This window comes from Capsicum annuum, chromosome 3 (assembly GCF_002878395.1).
Source record: "Capsicum annuum cultivar UCD-10X-F1 chromosome 3, UCD10Xv1.1, whole genome shotgun sequence".
NCBI classification, from domain to species: Eukaryota; Viridiplantae; Streptophyta; class Magnoliopsida; order Solanales; family Solanaceae; genus Capsicum; species Capsicum annuum.
The window spans coordinates 68260089-68285582 of record NC_061113.1 but is presented as its reverse complement, the minus strand read 5'-3'; the positions used below and the strand labels follow the sequence as shown (position 1 = coordinate 68285582).

Genomic DNA, 25494 nt, shown 5'->3' with positions numbered 1-25494 from the left:
CACTGATTTGAACTTAGAAAAACACTTTTTGAGCTTGAATGAAGCGACTAAATTCTCTAGGTTCAACTAGTTGGTAAAAGCCTGTCCGCCTAGTTATCTGACAACATAGGCAACTACATATTTCCCTTGTGAAACTTGGAGACAAATTCTCATAGCAACTCTACGTGTCTTTGTTCTATCATAAAGATATTTCTTCTGTGGGACTACTTGGAGACAAATTTTCGTAGCAACTCCATGTGTCTTTGTGCTATATTAAAGATATTCCCTCGGTGGGACTATACCTTCTTGGCCCTGATATGGTCCCTAATGAATTACCGGCTAGCATATTAAATAAGTTAATAGCATTCTCTGGCAGGAGTGAGTACCACACTAAATCCCCTCATAAAAACTCCATATAAAACATCTTCACCATGACCGACTCTTTTTCTTCCTTAGTCAAATCATTGTTATTCACCATCATGTGGAGAATAACAAAATCTTTTAGGGGTCCAAGTTCCTATTATATTTCTGGATGTTCGTCATCTTGAACCTCTTTGAGATGGGCCTTGTTACCACACTAGACATGTAAGACACCTGGTGTAACTCTTGGAATCAAGCCCCTTTATCACTTGCGAGGCTCTTGGTATGCAATTCATCCAACTAAAGCTCAGACTATTGCACTTTTATCTCCTTCCTTAGTAACTCTAGCATGGTTGTTGGCTAGGTCGCATCTCTGAGCCTGATTTCATCATTTTGTTATCGCTTCCTCCCTCCTATCTTTATGCTCTTGATCATCTAGGTATTCTCGCTCATTCTTTCTCAAAGCTCCTAGGGTTACCTAAGCCACGCCCTATGTAGGTCATCCATCTTTTTATCTTACGCTTCAATCCAGGCCATTAGTTTCTTGTGGGATGCAACAAAATCCTTCAAGAGTCCTTGAAAACCTTCCATGTCATTCATTTCTACCTCATCGTATTCAAGACTAATAGGCTCTTTCCACTTTCTTTGCATGTTCACGTTCATTGTGTTCATGACAAGGGGCAAATTTTTGTCTCCAAGAGTCATCCTTTCACCTGAGCCCATGGAATCTATCAACTGAGTTCTTCGTGTCAAGTGAAGAGTAAGATCCTTCACATGATCACCATCGTTTTCCATGACATACTTTATTACAAAGCAAAATACGAAGGAAAAACTGGCAAAAAGAAGAAGCTAAGCCTACATAGTTGCTCTGGCCCCACAGTGGGCGCCAAATTTATTAGTGGATTAATAGGATACATTACGACTTAACTTCAAATTAGTAGCTAAAGTTTGCCAAATAACAAGCAATAACAACAACAACAAACTCAGTGTATTCCTATGTAGTGGGATCTGGGGAGGTTAAAATGTACGCAGTCCATACCACTACCCTCGAGGAGGTAGAAAGGCTATTTTCGATAGACCCCTAGCTCAAGACAAAGGGTCATAGACCAAAAGGTAAGCAAAATGATAAAATAACAGAGAAACATCATCCATAAAAAAGAAGTGCAATTACCCAACCAAAGACCCCCCCTCCCTCAAATCTAGAACTACCACCCAAGCTACGTCTAACCCTCCTACTTACAAACTACGAATCAACCACACACCTTAGCCCTTTAACTTAGTAATCTTTCTTCAAACCTTTTTATCGAGGATCATGTCCTCAGTAAGCTGTAACTGCTCCATGTCAAGTCTAATCATTCCTCTTCAGTACATCTTCTGTCTATCCCTACCCCACTTGAAACCCTCCAAGGACAACCTCTCACACCTACTAACTAAGGCATCCGTGGCTCTTCTCATCACGTGGCCAAACCATCTCGACCTCACTTTCCGCAACTTATCCTCCACTGAAGTCACTCCCACCTTCTCCCGAATAATCTCATTTCTGACCCTGTCAGCCCTCATAAATCCTCATATCCAATGCAACATTCTCATTTCTGCCACCTTCAACTTTTGGACGTGAGAATTCTTAATAGGCCAATACTCCGCCCCACATAACATGGCTGACATGACCGCAACTCTATAGAATTTATCGTTAAGCTTGAGAGACACCTTCTTATCGCATAAAATTCCCAAGGCTAGCCTCCATTTCATCCAACCTGCCCCAATACGGTGAGAGATATCCTCATCAATTTCTCTATTCCCCTGGATCATAGACCCCAGATACTTAAAATTATCCCTCTTACAAACCGTCTGCGACTCCACCTTCACTACCATGTCGTCCTATTGCGCGAGTCACTAAACTTGTACTCCAAGTACTCCGTCTTGGTCCTACTGAACCTGAATCCTTCAGATTCCAGGGTTTGTCTCCAAACCTCAAACTTACCATTGACACCTCGGCGCGACTCATCAATCAAAACTACATCATCCGCAAAAAGCATACACCAAGTTACCTCTCCTTATATATTTTGCGTCAACACATCCATCACCAAGGCAAATAAAAATGGACTAAGAGTTGATACCTGGTGCAACCCTGTCAAGATCGAGAAATGCCCGAAGTTCCCTTCCACCGTCCGTAACTACGTCTTTGCCCCCTCATACATGTCCTTAATCGAAAAAATGTATGCCACTGGACCCCTTTCGCCTCCAAGCATCTCCAAAGAACCTCCCTAGGGACCTTGTCATACATCTTTTCCAAGCCGATAAACACCATGTGCAGATCTCTCTTCCTCCCTTTATACTATTCTACTAGCCTCCGCACTAGGTGAATTGCCTCAGTCGTCGAGCGACCAGGCATAAACCCAAATTGATTCTCCGAAATAGGCACTATCTTCTTTAACCTTCGCTCTACCACTCTTTCTTAAATCTTCATCGTGTGACTCAATAACTTAATACCATAGTAGCTGTTGCAACTCTGAATGTCCCCTTTGTTATTATATAAAGGGATCATCGTGCTTCATCTCCACGCCTCGGGCATCTTAGCGGTCTTGAAAATATTTTTAAACAAATGGGTTAGCTACCTCAACCCTACTTCGCTAGCAAATTTCTAAAAATCCACCAGAATTTCATCGGGCCCCGTCGTCCTGCCCCTTCGCATCTTGCGAATAACCTCACAGATTTCCTCCACCTTAAAACGTCGATAGTAGCCGAAATTGCGAGATTTCTCGGTGTGCTCCAACTCTCCTAACACAATACCTCTGTCCCCCCTCATAATTCAAGAGCTTATAAAAGATACGACTGCTATATTTTCTTAATTAAAACGTCCTCCACCAAAACTCTGTCATTCTCCCCCTTAATGCACTTTACTTGGTCCAGATCCCGACCCTTATGCTCCCTAGTTTTGGCAAGCCTATACAACTTTTTTTCCCCGCATTTCTCCTCTAAACTCGAATACAGTCTCTCAAAAGTTGTTATCTTAGCAGTCATAACTGCTAACTTAGCCTCTTTCTTGGCTAACTTGTACTCCTTCCTACTCACCCGCTTCTCCTCATCATTCTTACTCTCAACCAACTTAACGTAAGCCACCTTCTTTGTCTCCGCCAAATAACAAGCAAAGGTAAAAAATATAGTAAATAATTAACATAAGCAACAAACAAGCTAAGGTTAGAGAACAAATCCGAGGCACGACTCTGAGTGTATAGTCAAGGTTCACCAACTACGAGTTGGCTTCCACCAAAATATCAGACTAGGTTAATCAACTAGTAAAGTAAAATAGAGCCAATAGAGAAAAATTGGAGATAAATCTAAACGAGTTTTATAAGCTAAACAAGTTTTATTGCTTATAAGTAGATATGAGAAATCAGATAGTCGTTTATAATATAGATAGGGCATCTATTATAATATACAATGATGGTTTATAACCAATAAGATAGTGTCACCTGTACCCTATGGTATCGTGGCCAATAACCAAATGCCACTTGTCGAGGAACCGTTGGGTGGTGCTAGCCAAATATTCTGCATCTAACACAAACTTGTCAAAAATCGTCCTTGCGTACTTAAGAGCCCTGACACATTGATTCTCTATTTGTCCTTTTGCATGCAGTTGCTATCGCTGGTGACCGTTTTCCATTTTTGCCTAGACCGAGAAAGCATTTTTCCATCTTGGTATCACTCCTAGAGGACACGATCATGGGCCGTTTCAAAATTTACCGGACCCGAGTTGACTTATATTTGCTAACCTTATTTTACCCCATACAAATTCTATCACTCTCATTTATAAGTTTAAATGAAGATATCTACTTTTATTATGTATTGCAAGATACACAATATTTTCTCACATTCTTTGATAGAACTTCCAAGTCAAGTCCTGACAATGTGGACATTAAACCAAGTATGAATTGCAACCCAAATCATGAGGTTTCATTGGTTCTCAATCTGAATTAGAGTAATAATAACATTCATTTTCCACCGACAATCGAGACTATAAACTAAGGAGAGATACCACTGTATCTTGTGAGGGCTTTTATTGGAGAAATTTATGTCATTGGAGATTTTATTTGGCCTAAAATCAAATTCCCATTTTCAAAAAAATGAAAAATAAAAATAAAAATGACAAACTAGGAATCCGTTTGACCATAGATTTTTGAAATAATTTTTGAAAAATTAAATTGTCAAATATTGTTTGACCATACAATTTAGGGACCTTGAATTAAAAGGGGCAAACAAGTTTCTCAATTAAGCAAGGTTCCTTCAAGTTTTAAAAATTTGTTAAAAGGGACAATTTATTTTTCCGAGTTTTTTAAACATTTTCGCTCCAACAATTAAAAAGGTTGTCTCAACAGCTATAGAAGTTGTTTCAATAACTATCAAAGTTGTTCGACAACTTTGATAGTTGTTGAGACAACTAATACAATTGTCGAACAACTGTCCCAGTTATTTAAACGACTTTATCTTTTTTAACTTAATAATATTATGAGACTTGGGGGCCTTTCAACTCATTTTTCTCATACAATTTAACATTATGTAACGAATTATTCAAATTTTCAAATATTAGAAAATATTAATATTTGAGCTAAATTTTAATTTTTGTGAACTTTTAAAGATAAAATAATTTTCTAAATATTATGGCCAAACATATGATAAAATTTCACCTTTACCTTCGTCAAAAAATAATTTGTAAAAAATATTTGTGAATCTTTCGCCAAAGACTAGCTAGAAAGAAAACAGAAAACTCAATACGAGGAAAGAAAAGAAAAATGTGGATAATTATTATCGTCTCTGCATATGTCGTACATGAAAACACACCTTGAAATGGGAAACATCGTTTAAAGCGGGGCACAGATAGGCAGAAGTTGAAGCAAAATAGCAAATACTAGCACAAGCAGATGCACCGCCTCCTGACACTCTCCCATAACTCATACAAATAAATACACTAACCAGTCCCATCTGTAAAAATATTCAATTTCATTTCTGGGTATGTGTGAGAAATGAAAAAAATTGTTGATAAACTATTTATTTATTATTTATTGAGAGAACCCAATTTAACAATTCGTCATTAGTATCTCTCTTCTTCCAGTTTTTTAATTAATTCCCGATTTTTCTCTGTACTGAAAAAAGATTTTTTCATCTACAGATTACTTTTCTTGTGGGATTGCTTTTTTTTTTTTTTTCTATTTTTTTTTATTTTGGGAGTGTTAGTCTATGGCGATTGCTGCTGCAGCTGTTATCGTTCCGTTGGGCGTTCTCTTTTTCATTTCGGGTCTTGTAATCAATCTTATTCAGGTAATTCTTCTCCCAAGATTTGGGTTTATTTTATTTTTCTTTTTTTTTTCCAATTTGATTTGCTCGTACAACAACCCCGAAGTTATAAATCGGAAATATTTATTTATTCGCCTCCATTTTTGAGTATGCTGGAATGTAATTAAGCAATTTATTTAGTTCTCTGGGTTCGACTCTGATCTTTTGAGTTTTTATTTTTTCTGGAATCTTGGTTTGTTGACTGCCTCTTATGATTTATATACTAATGCGAAATTGATGGACTATTGAATCATACGCAGGCTACTTGTTTTGTCCTCGTACGGCCAATTTCCAAGAGCACATACAGGAGAATCAATAGAATCCTTGCGGAGCTCTTATGGCTGGAACTCGTGTGGATAGTTGATTGGTGGGCATGTGTAAAGGTAATGGCACTTAGGATATGTATAATTTTTTATATGTCTTCTCAATCATTTGGAAGCAAGCTGATTCCCGGTGGCGTATGCGCTAGCTTATGATTCCCTGTTGTCACATGCCCTTCCCTCTACAAGAAAAGAAAAATGGGGACAAAATAATAAAAGAATACAAAGCAAAAGAGTGGAAGAGGAACAAGCTAGTGGAAGAGGAACAAGCTATGTTCTCTTGTTGGTATGATCTCATTACGACCTGTATATGATGTCTCAAGAATATGAAATTGAATTTTGCAAACTTCGCGTACTGTAAGGATGAGACTTGCAAGAAATGAATTCCTGAGAATTCTCATGATCCACTAATGAGAGGGTGATTCTTTTGAAACTGTAATGGGAGGGTGATACTTAGTTTAAATGTTCTATTCTTGCTCGAGTATAAATTTCAAGAAATTATTTACTGGTACTTGGTCTTGGGATATTGGGACTGTGAGTGATTTCCTTAAAGCTTCAAAAGAAAATTCTCATGATCCTAAAACCACTGATAGCAATTGGCCTTTCATTTTAACTTTACCTTTGTCAAAAAAAAAAAAAAAAAGCCCACCGATAGCAATTAGCTAGAAATGAGTCCTTTGTATATTATGTTATGCTTGCAGTTTTATCTGTTGCATGCTGTCTTTTTAACTTGTTTACTTACTAACAAAGTACTGTATTGGTTGGTGTGCCTCATCTCATTGATTTCCTTTGTAGTTCTATCTGCACGAGCTATAGTGATTTCAGTTTAGTTTTGTTATCCAAATGAAAGTGTAGAGAGACCAAAAGATAAAGTATGGAGCTTTTGGGTTTGGAAGCTAAGCTGGCGTCGTAATGTTTCGGAAAGCTTTCAATATAGGATTTGCTTGAATGGTTTTCAATGTGATCTGAATGTTTTCATTTTTTTTGTTTAAAACCATCGCACTTAATTGAAATATTCATGTCTCACTTTTGCCATTGCAACGAGGTTTTCCTTCTTCTTGTTTGTTCTCATTGGTATTCTAATTTTTTGGATTGGTCTGATTGCTGATTGCATTTTTATCCTTATATTTCTTTAAAAAAGTTGAGTTGGTGTGTTGGGAAAATAAAATACTTTGACTTCATTTGAGCTAAGAGAGATATGATTGAGCTATTATATTTGACATGCTTTTGCATTGTTTTTTCTTTTTATGCATGTGATATGGGATTTCTTCTTACATTGATGAGGTTTTGTTGTTGCAGATTAAAGTGTACGCGGACCCAGAAACATTTAATCTAATGGGTAAGTAAAATTCGGTTTCTATTTCTATGGTGCGGATTTTGGGATAATATTTTGTCAGCTCAGTTTCACACGATTGTTATGATTGGTAAACAATGATTTCTCCAGGTAAAGAACATTCTCTTGTCATTGCAAATCACAGAAGTGACATAGATTGGCTTGTTGGTTGGATCTTAGCTCAGGTTTGTATTGAAAGTTGATAGTGTTATTTAGGATATGTTAAGAGTGCTCTAGATTCATTGATGTGTTCAGGCTAATAGCATAAAATATTCTTCCTAATTTTGATATAATTGAATTCTTGATATTTAGGTAATTGTCATTGTTTAATAGCTTTTGTTATTTCATACGCATAAGCTTTCCCCATTTCAAGTAGTCTAAACTGTTATATAAGGAACTATCTTGTATATCTTCTACAACCAATTCAAGTTCCTTTCTATTTTGTTCCCTATTTTCACAGTCTGCACCATGCTCCTCACAGACTTGGGATGTATGGGCTCAGATACACCCTTAAGCTAAGCTATGTGATATAACCTATTTGCATTAATGCATGTAATTTTGAATTGTTGGTAAATGAGAAATTTTACACAAACTTAACTTGAAGTCCATTTTGGAAGATACAGTAATGCATGATGATTATTTGGTCTTTTCACTTCATAACTCATAGCTGTTTTCCAATTGATCTCTGCTTATTGATTCTTATATCTTTAAATCGCAGCGTTCTGGTTGCCTTGGTAGCTCATTAGCTGTAATGAAGAAATCATCAAAACTCCTTCCAGTAAGTATTTGAAGTAAATGTATGAAGATATTTCTTTGTCAGACTGCAGCTTATTTTTATGCTTGGTAGCTCAATGCTTTTAGCATGTGTGAAGCTCTCAATTCCAAGATGATGTCCTAGTTACTCGTGTATCTGAATGTTAAAGATTGAAAGGTAAATTAGATGTTTATTATCCACATTAGTATCAGTTTAACCTTGAGAGAAAGAGGCTGCTATCTTCATTTTATTTGAAGAAAAACAGTGGTAGATCCTTAGGAAGAAAATCACGATCGTGGCTGGAATCTGGTTCAGTTTTTGTTGATGAAGGCTTAAAAACCTGTTACGTTTTTTACTTGGAAGTTGCTTCTTCCGTTCCATTTATATATATGATAGTCTCTTTAGTTGGATAATCAGAAAATGTTTTGCATTATTATTATATATTAGAAGCAACACTTTCAACATGTTAGCTTCTTGGAATTAAATTAAAGTGTAGGGGTTTTAAAGTCTATTAAAAAATTTGCAAGCTCAAGTTGCTTAGAAAAGCTATACTTTATGCTTTGTTATTTGTACCTCATAATAAAATAAAAAAAAGGCCCATCATTTTCTATTTAATTACATATCTGACCATATAGTTGTGCCCTTATTTTTCTTTCTATTTACATAAATAGCAGATGACGTGGGCCATAAAGTTTTTCCCTCCCCGTTTTTTTTTTTTTTGAGAAAATGCACTATTTCCAATAGTTACAACTTAAAATATTTAAAAAATTTAATTAGTTCTATATTTCAAAAAAATACGTAAAAAATACTATAAATCACAATAATTAACAACTTAAAAAATTAACACCTCATAATTAATTATTAATAAAAAAGATAAAATAGACATAAAATAATAAATTAACTCTTGTGACAGTACCACTAATAAATTACATTAGTCAATTTAACATTTTAAATACTTTACTTAGTCAATCAATATTATAAAATGGGATAGGGTGAGTATGTGCTTAGTGCTTACTGTATCTACCCCTACTGCTCTTAGGTTTTTGTCCTTGTTATTAATTTCTGGAGTATGGTCACTGGTATTTTGTATTCTTCAGGTAATCGGTTGGTCCATGTGGTTCTCTGAGTATCTTTTCCTTGAAAGAAGCTGGGCAAAGGATGAAAGAACATTGAAGGTATAGTTAAGTAAGCCGAATCTACCCAAGGCTTGTATTGCGCATTTAAATAGCTTTGTGTCTGTTAATTCTTAAAATAAGACGTGGCTATAATCAAATAAATCAAAGATATAGTTCTCTAAATTTTTTTCGTTGATGTGTAATTCATATTTAGATATACTTGCTTTTTCTTTTGGCTTATTGATATGTGATTTTATTATTCTACTTACCCCTACTAATAGTGATTTTATACATGAGGGACCCAATCTGCAGTCAGGTCTTCAACAGCTAAAGGATTACCCTTTGCCATTCTGGCTGGCACTTTTTGTTGAAGGCACCCGCTTTACACAAGCAAAGCTTTTGGCTGCTCAAGAATATGCTGCTTCAGCAGGGTTACCTGTTCCAAGGAATGTATTGATTCCTCGTACTAAGGTGGGCACCTTATTTCCTTCTTTCTCCTTGTAGGTCATATTTCTAGAGGTAGAGTTTGCATATTATTTCTCTTGAATTGTCATTATGATTATGGATCTGTCTTTCTTTAGTGATACAAACCAAAATACAGAAACAAACACAAAGTAAGAAAATCAAAAGATAAGAAAGAACGACGATAAATAGATAGACACATGAAGAGGGAAATGTAAGCAATCAAAGGTATATTAAACCAGAGACCTCCAACGTTTAAACCTAATCAAGTACCTAACTCCTATGAAGACTAGCTGTTCATAGCCATGGGCTATTTATTACAAAATGGGCCCAAAAGTGACCCTAAATGCAAAATAGGCCCAAAAGTGACCCTAAAGCCAATTTCCCAATTGAGCGATCCTCCACCTTAGCCCATTTTCATCATTGTGGATCGCAAAACTCCTCTTCATCCCTAAAGCGTTTCCAGTTACCATGAGTGAGAATCTTTGGGGTAATTTGACTTATATATCATCCTTTCCATCTTGAATAGAATTTGTCCCCAAATTTAAGAGATCATCATATACAAGATCGACATCATTGGGAATACCTTGGCATAGGGAGGCTTTATAACATGCTTAACCAAGTAAAGTGGAATGTTAATCTCTCTTTCATGAGGCCAAACCTCTTCAATTGGCACTTTGTTGGCAAGCATATTTGGGACGGTGACATCTCCCTTGCATGGGTCCTCTACAACCTCCGCATTCTCATTAAAGTTATCAACCCTTTCTATGTGTTTCTCCGCTTGCTCCACTTCATCCTTGTGGTATGGGTCACCTTTCCGAAGTATTTCAAGACTCGTCTTTGAGTTTCAGAAAGTCTACCCGTTGACGAGCCTTGAAGTAAGGGTCATTTATAGACACCAAAATTGTATGAAACTTTACAAGACTAATCCAAGTTCTATCAGAGTTTTTGGAGGTTATTCTACCCTAAACCCTAGATTATGCTTATATAAAGGGGCAAATATTCCCTGAAAAAAGCATCTCCAATATCCCACAAATTAATGGGATATTCATAAAGAGATCAAACATCACGAATATCTTTTGATAATTCCATAAACTCATGAAATATCACAAAAGGATCAAAACCCCTCTCTTCTTGACAATCAAATATATCAAGAAGATCCACAAACTCTCCTTTCATAGAGATCAAATCCAAATATGCCTATGTTTGAGAAATACACCACTAACGGTTCTCAAATTACGGAGAAAATTCAAATCTTCCGGTGGCGTATATAAGAGCAATTAAGGACATGCATGATGGAGCTAAGACCCAGGTGAGGATGGCGGGAGGAGATTCAGAGCATTTTTCGGTCTTGACAGGATTGCATCAGGGATCTACTGGTAGCCTATTTTTGTTTGCTTTGGTTATGGAGGTGTTGACGCGGCGTATCCAAAGAGAGGTGCCCTAGTGTATGCTTTTTGCGGACGATGTGGTTTTGATTGACGAGACCCGGGGAGGTGTGAATGATAAATTAGAGGTGTGGAGACAAGACCCTCGAGTCTAAAGGGTTCAGGTTGAGTAGGAGCAAGACCGAATATTTGGAATGTAAGTTTAATGGCTCGAGCGAGCAGGGCGAAGTGGTAGTAAAGTTGGATTCTCAGGTGGTGTGTAAGGGGGATAGTTACAAGTATCTTGGGTCTATGATTCAGGGGAATGGTGAGATTGACGAGGATGTCTCTCACCGGATTGGGGCGGGATGGATGAAGTGGAAGCTCGCCTCGGGGGTGTTGTGTGATAAGAAGGTGCCGCCCAAGCTTAAAGGTAAATTTTACAGGGTGGCAGTCCGCCCAGCCATGTTGTATGGAGCGGAGTGTTGGCCAGTCAAGAACTCTCATATTCAAAAATTGAAGGTGGCGGAAATGCGGATGTTATGTTGGATGTGTGGTTTTACTGGGGGGGATAGGGTTCAGAATGAGACTATTCGGGAGAGGGTTGGAGTGGCTTCGGTGGAGGACAAGATGTGGGAGGTCCGTTTGAGATGGTTTGGGCACGTGATGAGGAGGGGCACAGATGCACCAGTTCGTAGGTGTGAGAGGCTTGCTTTGGATGATTTCAAGCTGGGCAGGGGTAGGCCAAAGAAATATTGGAGAGAAGTAATTAGGCGGGACATGGAGCAGTTACAGCTTACTGAGGACATGACCCTAGATAGGAAGAGCTGGAGGACACGTATTAGGATAGAAGGCTAGTGACTATTAGGGTAGGTAGGGTAGGGTATTACCTGTTTGGTGTATTACTCTTGTAGGCTACCTTGTTGCATGCTGTATTACGAGTGCCTACTATTCTTTATTTACTTTCCATTGTAGAGGCGTTTTTATGTCTTGCCATCTTGTTCTATGCGTTTTGTACGGTTGTGATTACTTATCTTATCTTGAGCCGGGGGTCTATTGGAAACAACCTTGCTACTTCTCCGGAGGTAGTGGTATGAATTGCGTACATCTTTCCCTCCCCAGACCTCACTATGTGGGAATACACTGGGTTTGTTTTTGTTGTTGTTGAATCAGTATGTTTTGAATTTCTTTATGCAAGAAGAACAATATCAAACAACCCATTGCCCTGTTAGAAGAAGCCAATGCTATCAAAAGCAAAAACTGTAAAAAAGCTCTAAGGTCCATTGGGCTCTAAGCGCAAACTGCAAATAAAGCATGGGCTTTAACAAAAACAGGCGCAACTAGTGAAAAAATTCAAATACATATGTCTAGTCCAAGACTAATGATTATAAGCATGCATTTTAATGAAAAAAAAGAGCAAATGGTTTAAAAATACGAATATATATATGTCTAGTCCAAGACTAATGATTATAAGCATAAAGTACAAAGTATATGAACAATGAAATTAAAAAAAAAAATATGGTAATGTGCTATCTCAATTGTTTAGCGGATCCTCTTCAAAGGAGGCTTATTGACAGGGAAAGTATGTCTTAGAACCTTGATGATGACACTAAAGCACACATTAAGCGAGTTAAAGCGCTACACATTTTTAGCCTCGTTTCAGGGCTTAAGCGCGCCTTTGATAACACTGGAAGAAGCTAGAGCGCGCCTTTGACAACACTGGAAGAAGCTAAGGGGTTGTTGGTAGTGTATAAGAACAATGCAAAATATAATGTATTAGTAATGCTTGTATTAGTAATAATTGTTTTAGTTATGCTTGTATTAGTTATGCATGTGTTATTTCTTATACATTGTTTGGTTTGATGTATAAGAAATAATACATCTTACATAATTTCTATAAAAGAAATGTTTGTTTACAAAAATATCCTTCTTTGATTTTGTATACTTTTTTACAACAAATTTTTTTTGCTATCTCAAACATAATTAGTATTGTTGAACTAGTATATAGAGGTTTAGGATTAATTGCAAGACCTTCGTCTTTGCGCAGAAATGTTACGCCGAAGGATTAACATAGTTGAAACAAAAATAAAATACAAGATGTAAAATTAAGAAATAGACTCAATTTTTTTAAATCTTTTTAAAGACCCTCGAAACAAAGCAAAAATATGTTATAGTTATTTAAACCAACTATTCATTGTTGTAAATTAAAATGGTGGGAAAAGAAATTCTGAAATGTTTTGAAAAGATTCACTATTGCAAATTAAAATGGCGGGAAAAAGAATGGTGAAATATTTTGAGGGGGAAATTGAGGGGTATTAAGGTCATTTAATAAGTTAATGCATGCGTTTAAAGTCTTTGTATTACTAATACTTAGGAAATGGAGTGTATTACTAATACACACTTCAATACACAATAGTGTGTATAACTAATGCTTGCATTAGTTATAAATAGACAAAAAGACGTACCAACAAGGTACTAGCAATACACATTAACTAATGCATGCATTATATTTTACATTACGCTCTACCAAACGACCGCTAAGTGTGCCATGAGGAACATAACCTAAGAATTAGCTGGTGGCTGTGGTGTCTTCGGCAGTGTTTTAAACGTATAGAAACCTTTTAAATATCAAAAATGCAGTTTGAAATTCACATAGCTAAGTGCCTTGAAAAGGTAAGAACAAAATGAAGGAGTGGAAGGGACGCCATTTGTTTAAGGAAATCAGATAATACTGCCAATCACCTGGATCTCAAAATTAGCGGACAGCTACAAGAGATGGTGTATAACTTCTCTTACTGTTAAATAATTAAGCAATGAAGAATTAGGTAATCTGGTTTAACTTTGAAATTTTAGCAATCTAAATACATTGGAGATGTTTTTGATTAGACCTCCTTGTTTCTATGTTAATAATGCGCTTATCATTTCTAAAAAAGAAAAAGGAAATTATAGCAACAATCTAAATCAGTAGACTGATCCTTTAAGATCCACATTATTGTATATGTTAAGGTTGCCTCTGATGCAATACACCGATTAAGGCGTTCCAAACACATTCTTCTCAAGTTTATAATGGATTATGTTCCATTTTAACTTGATACTTCCGTTGTGTTGCTCTCTCTTTAGTTTCTCTCCTGATGCAGTGTCTGTTTTTTTGGTTGATTTCAGGGTTTTGTTACTGCAGTAAGTCATATGCGTTCATTTGTTCCAGCTATTTATGACGCAACAATATGCATCCCCAAAAGTTCACCTGCACCTACAATGCTGAGACTCTTCAAGGGGCAGCGTTCTGTGGTAAATAAAACTATCCATTAAGTCGGAACCCTGATGTTATGTTTAAGCATTTGCGAGTTGTTTTTGGCTTCAGAATACTGAAAAAATTTCTAAGAGACTTCCATTTGTCAAGTGGATGGTGGATAGGTAGCATTTCTTTGGGATCTTGGTCTTGTCATGAGTTATTCCCACAAGGCATTTAACGGAAAGCAATGAAGACTTAAAGTTTCTGGTCCTAAACGTGTCATAACCTGTGGCTATAAGACACTTGAAACTAGTAGTTTTAAACATACCATAACATTGGTGTGGTTGTAAAAACTTCTCGTTAAGGGTAAAAATGGAGTTTAAAATTAGTTGTTTCCCGATATAGAAATTTGCTTGGTGCCAAACTAGTTGGAAAGGAGGGTGTAGATTTGATTATTATTTTTATTGATGAATCTAATTTGATCATTGATGACATAGTGCATCCTGCCAGTGCGACTCAGCAGCTGTTTTTGTACGATCCAAGCTGAGGGCCAAATAATAGCATTCTTAAGCTTGTTTGGGACTTTAATAGGGGCTTCGGTAGATGTTCTCAAAGTGGAGGTCCTAGAGGAAACTTAATAGGGACAATGAAGTGGATCTCTTGTGGATTAGAGTGGAAGTTAAGGTCAATGACCAGTGCATTTTGGAAGAACTTTTGCTTATGATTGCCACAACTGGTGTGATATGGGAGTTCCTATGGTTGCTAATGGAGAAAGAAAAAGAGTTGGCGTATCCTGTTCATAGATATTAATGGAGCCCACAACATTAAGCCTTGTATCATTGTGGTGCCTCATAGAACTTAAATGTGCTGGGATCAAAATATCAAGTGGTTTCTTTCCTTCTAGTGTTTAGAGTTGTTTATTTTCTTTTGTGTAGGTGCATGTGCACCTCAAGCGGCATGAGATGAAGGATCTGCCTGAAAATGATGATGCCATTGCCCAATGGTGTCGAGATATATTTGTGGCAAAGGTTTGTCCTTGTGAAATAGCCTTGCCAAAATATTTTATTGTTGATTGACCCTTGTGCTTATTTATGATGTCCGAAAAACATTCAATCTTCTTGGAATGAATCTCATATTTTGTTGTCGTATGACTTGCTTTCCACCAGGACAAGTTATTGGACAAACATTTTGCTGAAGACACTTTTGGCGAAGAAAAGCTGCAAGACATTGGCCGCCCAATGAAATCCCTTGTGGTAAGATACCTTCTGATTATGCTGGGGAATTTGGTGTGTATTTCGATACCCTTTGTATATCAAACTAAGTCGTCTTTCCTAAATAACAGGTAGTCGCATCCTGGGCATGCATTCTTATCTTAGGAACCATAAAATTTTTACAAGCAACTGCCTTGTTGTCTTCATGGAAGGGTGTTGCAATTTCAGCTGCTCTCATGGCTGTTATTACAGTTCTTATGCAAATTTTGATTAATTTTTCGAAATCAGAACAGTCTACTGCTGCCAAGGTTGCACCAGCAACGGAAAAGAGAGTGAATCAGCTAACAGGGAATGGGCAGGACAAAACACACTAAATACGATTTTAATGTGAGATGGCAAATGATCTGTCAGTTTGTAGCCTTTTGATCACGAGAATTACAAGATGATGTTTGTATTATATAGTAACTTGTTTGTCTATTTTAGACCTGTAATTTTGGCCGAAGTGAGCGAACTTATGTTCATTTTCTTTTCTAATGAAGCAGATTCCATGTCTGGTCAATTCATTTACGGTTACAGTGAGGTCCACAATATTGGCAAACTGCATAGCTTTATGCTTCCACGCTAACGCTGTTGTCCTTGGGAAACTGTAATGTCTTAAGACAGAGCAGTAAGCAAAAACATAAATGGATGTTTTAAAAAATATGAATATGGAAAAGGGCCTAAAATGTCTTTTAACCATGTGAAATGGTGCAAAAATGTCTTTCTACTTATTGGGCTTGAAATGTCCTTTCCGTCTACCTATTGAGTATGTTTTGCCCTTCATTTAACAGCTGAATATTGGGTTCACTTCATTTATGACATGACATATTTCTATTGAACAATTTTTATCTAATTAAACTAATTAATTTTATCCTCTACATACCCAACCCACCCTGCCAAATAACTCGACCCAACAAATCAGCCAAATAACCCGACCCAACAAATTTTAACCGCTCCAATTCCTTTAAATGATCATTTATCGATTTTAATCTGTTCGTCTTTCTCTTCTCTCCACTCCACCTTCTTCTCAGTCAAAAACATAGACTACTGGAGTAACATTCTTGGGGGTCTTATACTGCAAAAGTAATTTTACTCCTTTTCAAGTGAGAGCTTTTCTTTTTAGTGTTTTCAGTTAGGATTTAGGGTTTTGTTTTTGATTTCTACTGTTGTCGCTATTCAATGTATATAGATATTTCTATATTGTTTCATGTGTCATGTTTCTTGCAGTCATTTTTTAAAGTTGCATGATGTATATGCTTCCAATTACTTGTTACAAATTAGGTTTTTTATATTGTTCTGTCAAATGAAGGACTTGTTTTTTCAACATTTATTTCGTTTTTTTTTCTTTGTCTTTTGATTGTTAGGAATGTCATAGTTTGATATATTTATGGTTATTAGGTATATGATATTTTTATTGAAAAAATAATTTTTTATTTGCTTTTGATATTGCATTCTCTATGTGGTCCCTGACCCTTTACCCTTTATCGTTGTTTGGACATAAAATATTGAAAGATTTCATTTTTTTTACTTTCTTTATTGATTGCTGATGAGTCGCTTTCTCTTTGTTTTATGTTTGACATGTGACTCCTTCAAAGAATGGTTGAAAAGGTTGATGTGGTCTTTAACTATGGGGGAGAGTGGGTGCTTACTCCTCAGCTTACCTACTTAAAGAAAATGACTCATCTTTGGGAAGGGTATGATTCAGATTTGCTCTCATACATAGAGATATGTTCAGAGTACACTAAAAAGTTAGGTTTTAGTAAGGTGAAACAATTGCTATGTACAGGGTTATTTGGTGGGTATTATCTAGTCGACGGTGATGTATGAATCAGAACTTTGCAAACTTCATTGTCTACTCATTTTGATTTGCTTAAACTTCAATTGTTTGCTGTTGAAGAGAGTGAATATATTCTCCCCAGTTCCTGATATTAGTCAACATAATGGACCTTTCCCTGCATTGCCTACTCAATCTGATTTTCTTAGACTTCAATTGTTTGCTGTTGAAGAGGCTGAAAATATTATCCCGGCTTATGATATTAGTCAATATAATGAACCTTTTCCTGCAACAGTTGATGCATTAACTGATGGTGAATCAAGTGAGGAAGAGGAAAATGAGCCTGTAGATAGTGATTACACTAGTGATGAGTTAGAATTCCTTGAGAGGGAAAAGAAAAGAGAAATCAATGAGAGTTTAGACAACTTCTTAGAGCTGGAAAAGGGAATGAGCTTTAAAGATCTTGATGAAGCAAAAATGTTTGTTATCTTTTACTCAATTGTTAAAAAGAGGGGCCTTAAAGTTACTAAGAGTGACCCTACTAGAGTTAGATATAGGTGCGATGTTGGTTGTTCTTTTGTATGTCTGATATCAAAAGTTGCTAAAGGCCAAGGATTTGAAGTTAAAACCTTGGAAATAGAACATACATGTCAACCATGTTTTAAAAATAGAAGAGCCACACAACAAGCTTTAGCAAACTATTTCAAGAACAAAATCTAGAATAACCCTCAATATGAGGTGACTAAAATGAGGAAGAATGTGCATGATAGATTTTCACTTAATCTTAGCTATACAATGATGAAGAGGGTTAAGAGAATTATCTTAGAGAAACTGGAGGGTAGCTTTATTGATGATTTCAACAAGTTGGAAGCTTATGCTCAAGAGTTGAGGGATACTAATTTTGGTTCTGATGTGGTGATAAACTTATCTAAAGATGCATTAGAACAAGGTAAAAGAAGATTTTTAAGAATGTATGTGTGCTTTGAAGAAGAAGATTTTTAAGAATGTATGTGTGCTTTGAAGCTTTGAAAAGTGGTTGGAGAAGTGGTCTGAGACCATTCATAGGGTTGGACGGGACATTTTTAAAGGGAAAATATAAGGGAATTTTACTGGTGGCCCTTGGACAAGATTCAATGAAGCATTTCTATCCACTTGCATAGGCGGTGGTGGATAGAGAAACATCTAGAACTTGGAAGTGGTTCATTGAATTATTGAGAAGTTCGTTAGGTTTGGCAGATGGTGAAGGATTGACACTTATTTCTGATATGCAAAAGGTAATTATCTGTCACTTTCATTATTTCATTCCGATTTTTATTTTGTATACACTTGAACTACTTTTGTTTGTGTTATTGATTTGAACTATTTTTACTTGTGTTGTGGATTGTTCCATTATTTGAGGGACTGATTGATGTTGTTGGTCAATTGTTTCCAAAAGCACACCACCGATGGTGTGTAGGGCATAAAGAAGCCAATTGGGCCAAGACTTGGAGAGGTGGAGAGCTGAAAAAGTTAATGTGGTGGTCTGCTTGGAGTATATATACAGAAGAATTTGAAGATCAACTGAAGAACATGGGTTCTGCGTCTGAGCAAGCAGTCAAAGATCTGTTATGGTACCCTTCAAAACACTGGTGCAGGGCCTATTTTGACACAGTTTGGAAGAACTTCACATGTGAAAATAATTTCACCGAGTCATTCAATAAATGGATTTTGGAGGTAAGGGCAAAATCAATTATTAAGATGCTGGAAGATATCAGAATTAAGGTATTGCCTCTATGTTTAGTCTCATGTTATGTATAGATTATGAGGAATTGTCCATATCTTACTTTTATATCAATGTCCTTATCTTACTGTTAATATTTTGTATAGGTCATAGGTAGGTTGAAAGATCTTGAAGAGGAGGGTGAAAAGTGGACTGAAAAGTTCTGTCCATATGCCATGGAGTTGTATAGTGATTTCAAAATTATTGCACACAGCTATCATGTTCAAGTTCATGGAGACTTAGGATATGAGGTAGTTGAGGGTACTGATAGGCATGTTGTGAGTCTTGCTAGTAAGAGATGCATATGTAGGACATGGGATTTGACAGGAATACCATGTCCTCATGCCATTAAAGCTCTTGAACATGATAAACAAGAACCAGAGAATGAGATACACCGATGGTATTCAAAACAGACTTATATGTCGCTTTACCAACATAAAATTCAACTAGTTAGGGGTGAGAAGTTCTAGAAACTTCATCCTTCACATGCTATGGAACCACCGGAAATACATAAGATGGTTGGTAGACCAAAACATAAGAGAGGAAGGGAGAAAAATGAGGCAAGGATGAGAGAGGGATTGTGGTCTAGAAGTAGAAAGGGGTTGAAAATGACATGTGGCCACTGTAGTACAAGAGATCACAATCAAAGGATATGTCCTTTGGTAAATTCATTGTTCAATGGTCATTATTTACACTATTGTCTATTTACTTATTTAATCATTTTTCAAAATTTGTAGCTTCAAAGACAACAGAAGTCCTTCAAGATTTTGCATCTTCTACTCAACAGATAAGCCAACCAATTGATGTTGTTTGTCCTTCCAACAGGAAGAGAAAAGCCACGGACAAGCCTGTTGCACCTTCAAAGAGGCCTGTCAAAAACAATACTGCTGCTTCTAGCATAGTTTAGAAGTCTGTTGTACCTTTAAGAGAACTTGTTGATAAAGATGAAACTAAAGATGAGCTTGAAAGTGAAGATGAGCAGCCCTTGCTTAGGCCTAGGGCTTTATCTGAAGCTAAAACTAGGCTGAAAATGAAGATGTTGTAGCAAAAACCAATTGGTACAAGGAAGATTAACTTTGTGGGTAATGATCATGGTGTTAGTATGCCTACTAATCTGCCATATTCACCAAGAAATATGACTTGGAAAGGCAAATCTTGTGTTACATCAAGTCAGTTGGCAATAGAAAAGGAGAAAAAGGTCGGCAAACTAAAGGCAAAGAGGGGCAAACACTAGATAATGACAATTATGCATTATGTAGTGGTTTTAAGTTTTTGAGGATGTTATGTAATGGCATGACAAACTGAAATTTCTTGTTTTGACGTTATATTGTGAATCAGTCTTAAACTTGACTGTATTGGTTCACTTGAAAATATTTGGGTGCTTATTGCCTTGATTGTTTTGATGTTGTGAATCAGTCTTTGAGTTGTGTAAAGTGCAGATTTGTTGCATGCAGAATTTTGTTAGCAGCTGGAGCAGAATGCAGTAATGATTGTACAATTCTTTGTGATTGCAGAACACAGAATGCAGAATATGTTTTGTGACTGCATCTCTTGCTACTTCCTATTTTAGAAATAGAGCTACATATTTCATCTCTTATTTTAACATATTTTTTCAAAATTAAATTAAGTGTAGTTTAGGCGTACTTTGAGCGACTGACTGACTGGAAATTTGTGCTGCTAGAAGATATCCTATGTAGACCTAAACTAAGTATTGGCTGAGTGCAATGGTGCTTGGTGGTTTCAAGTTGTGAGTGTGTGAATAAAACACCAGATGCACCAGATGCAGGTGATAGGATACATACAACTAATATTCATGAAAGTTTATGTTATAATTAATGTGTATATACCTACCTGGAATTCATGTATTGAATTAATTTTTGTTGTTGACTTTTTGCTTTCCTTCTGTATGAGATGACCTATCACTCCGTGGGATTACACTAGGTATGTTGTTGGTATTATTCTGATAAAAACAGTACATTATCAACATTTGTACCCTGAATAACGAGAATGCTACATTAATACTGATATTTTAAAAGTTTGCATTCAAGTACAGAACAAGTAATGGCTATCAGAACTAGACACTGACATCAGAACTAGACATAGACACTAATATGACATTGACATCAGAACTAGACATAGACACTAATATTTTTTCCTATGCAGTCAGGTATTTCAATTGCGTTTGGGATTGAGACGTAGTTGTTGGGTTCTTTAAGACGAAAGGTTCTACAAATATGACAGCTATCCGATATTTGTCGTACAAATTTCTCTATAAATTATACTGTACTTTAATGTTACTAGTTGAGCTCAAATGTTGGATGTACTTGTGATGGAGATTGTAGCCTATAACATGTTTCAACGTTAGTGTTTGTAGCAGAACATTTAATGAGGCGAATGATCATTCAAATTCTCTTGTCGTCAAATTTGGCATCGTGCTGAAGATGTTGATTAGTACGTATGGTTGGAGGAAATTATTGAGAGGCAGTAATGAAATTATAATTAGTACATTTTCCCTGTACCGCAGCTCCTACGCGAGGATGAGAATTATGTGAATCTTTTGTGTATGCTCAGGAAATAAGTTTCTCAACTGGAAAAAGGAGGTGGAATTTTGTTGTTTAAATTTTATACTCTCTGCGTTGTTTTTTCTCGTCTCTTTTCCACTAATAAACAAGATGTGCTCTCGTCTAAATGCTATCCGTAGTTTTCTTGATTGATGAGTAGTTTGCAATCCTTCTAGCAAGCTGAACTTCAATTTCTTTCGTAGTTGCAGGTTGGTAATGAAGAACGAATTCATGTATACTATGCACATGGAGAAGTTTCTGCTACCTTTGTTCGGAGATGCTACTGGCTGCTTGACAAGTAAGAATAGCTCTAATAGTCGAAAAATTTCCCACTTTCTTGTTATTCTATGGTTAAAACTTAATAGCTCGCTGTAGAAGTTACATAAGATAAGATGTATCCACCGAGTCTGATTTTTTGTCAATTTTTCTGCTTTTATTAGGACTCGAACACGTAGTCCATGTCCATTATCGTGAAACTCAAGAGGTTTGTTTGCTATTTTGTTTCTCCTCCTTTTTTTGTCGAGCGTATTATTTAGGGTAAAAAAACCAAATAGTTGCGGCTGTTAGGTTTGTTTTCATGCAAAGGAAATTTGTATTTGCTTTTTCCTTATCGTTTCTTTATGATATTCACCAAGAACGCAGTAGCAATTGTTCGATGGTTCTCCAGTTACATGATAACTGAGGTGTTTTATGTTGAACGGAGCTTGCATCAAATTAGAATGATGTAAGGGGAAAACCGCTTTCAAGTGTAAGAAAAACATTAGACTTTATCGCTAGAAAATTGTCCATATTTTAACATTTAATGAGGCTTATTTATAGACTTTATCGCGAGGTCAAGGAGTTATTCATTTGTGTGCTATCCTAGGTTTCACTTGGGCTGTATATCCATTTTCCTGGTCCGGTTTGTCATTAGATTATTGAGACAAATATGGATGGACCGCTCTCCATTGGGCTGCATATTATGGAAGGTATCCTTAGTTACGGCAATGGAATGTTACAATTATCTATCGTTTGATTCTTTCTTTTCTTATAATGTAAACTCTTTATAATAGTCGTTACACCTTTGGTTGTGTCGAAGTTGAACTGCTGTCCACCAACCTGTCTGACCTACTTTCACCTCATTTCTCCCGACCAAAATAATGAAAGTAGAACCAACATGGAGCATATATTTTTAATTTTCGGTCATTTCAAGTTTTAAGGTTGTTTATATTTGCGCATTTGGACTACCAGGGAAAAAATGGTTGCGACCCTTTTTATCTGTAGGAGCAAAACCAAATTTGGTCACAGATCCCACGTCAGAAAACCTTGGTGGATGTACTGCTTCTAATCATGCGTCTAAAAAGGGTCACTAGGGTTTGGGTGCTTATCTCACGGAGAAGACTATAGTTGCATAATTTAAGGATATGGCGTTATTTGGAAATATCAGTGGTTCACTCCAGACGACTACCGACATCAGAACTAGACATTGACATCAGAACTAGACATAGACACTAATATTTTTTCCTATGCAGTCAGATATTTCAATTGAGATTCCCTTTAGTCGAAGAAAAAATATTTTTTCCCAATTACTTATTGTTATGTAAAGTGGGATTAAGGAAGGCGTTAAGGATCTGGGAGAGAATATTATTACTTCTACTTGCATTTTAGGGGGGTGCATGTCAAAGTATGTGGTTGTATAATTGTTGGGTGTTTGCTGCATTCTTCTGAGATCTGTTTATACATGGACATGGATGTAGTTCCCTATTTATGATTTGGACCACTGTTTCTATGAGCATATGTGACTTACTAGAATATGGTACATCAAAAGTTCTCCACCTCTCTCAATACATCATCAAAATATTGATTTTATTTATAGCTCAGCTCCACAAGACTAGTATCTGGACCTTTTGCTGAATTCAATCATCAAGTGTCCTTTGTTTTAGTTCAGTTATATGATAGTGTTTCATGTTTCATCCTTGTTTGTGTATGGTATGTGATGAAATGTGCAATTTGTCAAATTTAGATCAATGGGAGCCCTTTTCAAGAAGGATGGATTATAAAAGTGGAGATGAACAAGCCCGATGAAGTCAAATCGTTGATGGACCCTGACCAGTATACCAAGTTTTGTGATGAAGAAGACGTGAAGCACTGATTGGAAACCTCACAAAGTTGTGCAAGAACACACTTTTCTGCTGTATTTTTTTCACAGTGCATAAAGAGGTTTTATTCCTAAGACCCGGAAGCTGGACACTAAGTAGACCAGTGGTGCTGTTTGGTCTTTATTACAATATATGGTTACCCCTGTAGTTCTGTTCTTTCTTTGCAAATAATTCAGTGCTTTGACTGTTGAATGTCATCTAGGTTGAACTCAAGTTTTCCTCCTCCTGGCATTGCATTCTTTTTCTAATATTTGGTGATGAATTGATGTATTAAGCTCGTTATTAATTAATTCCTATGTGGAACCTTCAATTGGTGAGTTTTCCAAGTAAAACAATCTGCCAGTTGGCTAAAGCACTCACTCCCTTGACGGAAAGCATTCCCATCTACGTCAAAATTTAGATACTTAACCCACTGAATTGCTAAGACGAGGATTAAATTTTTACCATTGAAGTAAAAGTTCAACTACTCAACCAACTTAACTATTAAGATTCTCATGTTTTCATGTTGTAGAAAGAGAAGTGGCGGCAAATAAACCTGTAGGCAAGGAATATTGCCTAGTTAGTAAAAAAATAGAATAACTGCACCCAAGTTAGCATGCTTTCTAGCAAACACATCAGCTTGAAATCAGATGGAGTACGCATAGCTCTTTCTAGCAAGGCATCAGGCTAAACAATCTGAACTTCAAACTGGCTGTTGAGTGAATGGCATCATCCTACTCTTTCTTAAATTATCCAAAATTTTGGTGTTGCTTAGGCAAAATTGCCGTGGAAGCAACGCCATGGGTCCTCTATCCCTATCCTCAGCCCCGACAATCTTGCTTGGATCTAATGCAGTACTTTGTGGGACTGTACGGGATATGTTGCTGTATGATGTATTTCCAAGAGTAGTTTCTATTATTTTGCTGCTGATGCTTCTTAGCCAGTGGCTTGTGTGTCTCTAACTGTTTAATCTACTCATGTGATGGTGTCAAGTTCATTACATGCCTTTGACTCGAACCAACAAGGGTACCATGGTCAAACTGTTCATCATGGTGCTGAATGGAGACCTTTACCCACTTCCATACCCGTTGACAACTTCCAAAATTTAGATGCCAAAAGTACTGGTTTACTGCAGTATGTGCATGATCCTCATCCACCCAACTCCTCACAACTCACAGATAACTTTGTCGTTAGTTCTAGGCACAGTTACCTGAATACGGAAGGAAGTTTGACTCAGAAACAACCATATAGTTCACACATGAACGGCCAAGAAGCACCAGCTGAGGTGGTAAAAATGAATAGAGACACCTCTTTGTAGAAGAAAGTTGAACTTGCCAAAGATCAATCTCAGGAAATGAAAGTGCTTAAGAAAGTAAAGAGAAGAGAAAGATGAATAGATTAAAATCGATGAATGGGAATTCTTTTTTTGTTAAAGGAATTGTAGCGGTTAAAATTTGTTGGGTTAGGTTATTTGGCTGGGTGGTTTGGGTATTTAGAGGATAAAATTAATTAGTTTAATTAAATAATAATTGTCCAATAGAAATATGCCATGTCATAAATGAAGTGGACTCAATATTCAGCTGTTAAATAAAAGGTAAAATAGACCCAATAGGTAGATAGGAAGGGCATTTCAGGCCTAATAGGTAGATGAATGGTATTTTTGCACCATTTCACATAGTTAAAGGGCATTTTAGTCCCTTTTTCAATGTGAATATTAGCACGCGGAGGTAGACCTTGTAGTCAACATCTCAAAGATGTAAGGAAGAAAGAATGGATTACA

The 25494-nt window shown here is 36.6% G+C and overlaps 2 protein-coding genes across 10 annotated transcripts; both read left to right on the top strand.

Annotated features, from left to right (window-relative positions):
* The first annotated feature begins 5067 nt into the window (after positions 1–5067).
* Positions 5068–16023, top strand: LOC107863748 (1-acyl-sn-glycerol-3-phosphate acyltransferase 2). 4 transcript variants are annotated; one of them, XM_016709865.2, is made up of 12 exons: positions 5068–5347; positions 5507–5655; positions 5931–6053; positions 7290–7329; positions 7435–7508; positions 8042–8101; positions 9175–9252; positions 9490–9663; positions 14184–14309; positions 15189–15281; positions 15420–15506; positions 15596–16023. In XM_016709865.2, the coding sequence occupies exons 2-12, from the start codon at positions 5575–5577 to the stop codon at positions 15836–15838; spliced, it is 1179 nt and encodes a 392-aa protein (XP_016565351.1). In that variant the 5' UTR covers positions 5068–5347; positions 5507–5574; the 3' UTR covers positions 15839–16023. The 4 variants fall into 4 exon arrangements, with proteins under 4 accessions (XP_016565351.1, XP_016565352.1, XP_047263979.1 ...); XM_016709866.2 differs by having other exon boundaries at positions 5075–5347; positions 9505–9663; XM_047408023.1 differs by having other exon boundaries at positions 5104–5655.
* Positions 16024–16177: 154 nt separating this feature from the next.
* On the top strand, positions 16178–24045 carry LOC107863749 (glycine cleavage system H protein). Of its 6 annotated transcripts, none has more exons than XM_016709871.2 (5): positions 16178–16586; positions 17099–17197; positions 21807–21895; positions 22038–22081; positions 23600–24045. In XM_016709871.2, the coding sequence occupies exons 2-5, from the start codon at positions 17100–17102 to the stop codon at positions 23726–23728; spliced, it is 360 nt and encodes a 119-aa protein (XP_016565357.1). In that variant the 5' UTR covers positions 16178–16586; position 17099; the 3' UTR covers positions 23729–24045. The 6 variants fall into 6 exon arrangements, with proteins under 6 accessions (XP_016565357.1, XP_016565355.1, XP_047263982.1 ...); XM_016709869.2 differs by having other exon boundaries at positions 21801–21895; XM_047408026.1 differs by having other exon boundaries at positions 16178–16606.
* Positions 24046–25494: the final 1449 nt, after the last annotated feature.

Coding starts and splice junctions, on each gene's coding strand:
- LOC107863748 (XM_016709865.2), top strand. CDS start 5,575: ATGGCGATTGCTGCTGCAGCTGTTATCGTTCCGTTGGGCGTTCTCTTT. Junction 5,656..5,930: donor TTGTAATCAATCTTATTCAG/GTAATTCTTCTC, acceptor AATCATACGCAG/GCTACTTGTTTTGTCCTCGT. Junction 7,509..8,041: donor TTGGTTGGATCTTAGCTCAG/GTTTGTATTGAA, acceptor TTTAAATCGCAG/CGTTCTGGTTGCCTTGGTAG.
- LOC107863749 (XM_047408025.1), top strand. Junction 18,991..21,800: donor TCAATAAATGGATTTTGGAG/GTAAGGGCAAAA, acceptor TTTCTTTCGTAG/TTGCAGGTTGGTAATGAAGA. Junction 21,896..23,599: donor TGCTACTGGCTGCTTGACAA/GTAAGAATAGCT, acceptor TGTCAAATTTAG/ATCAATGGGAGCCCTTTTCA.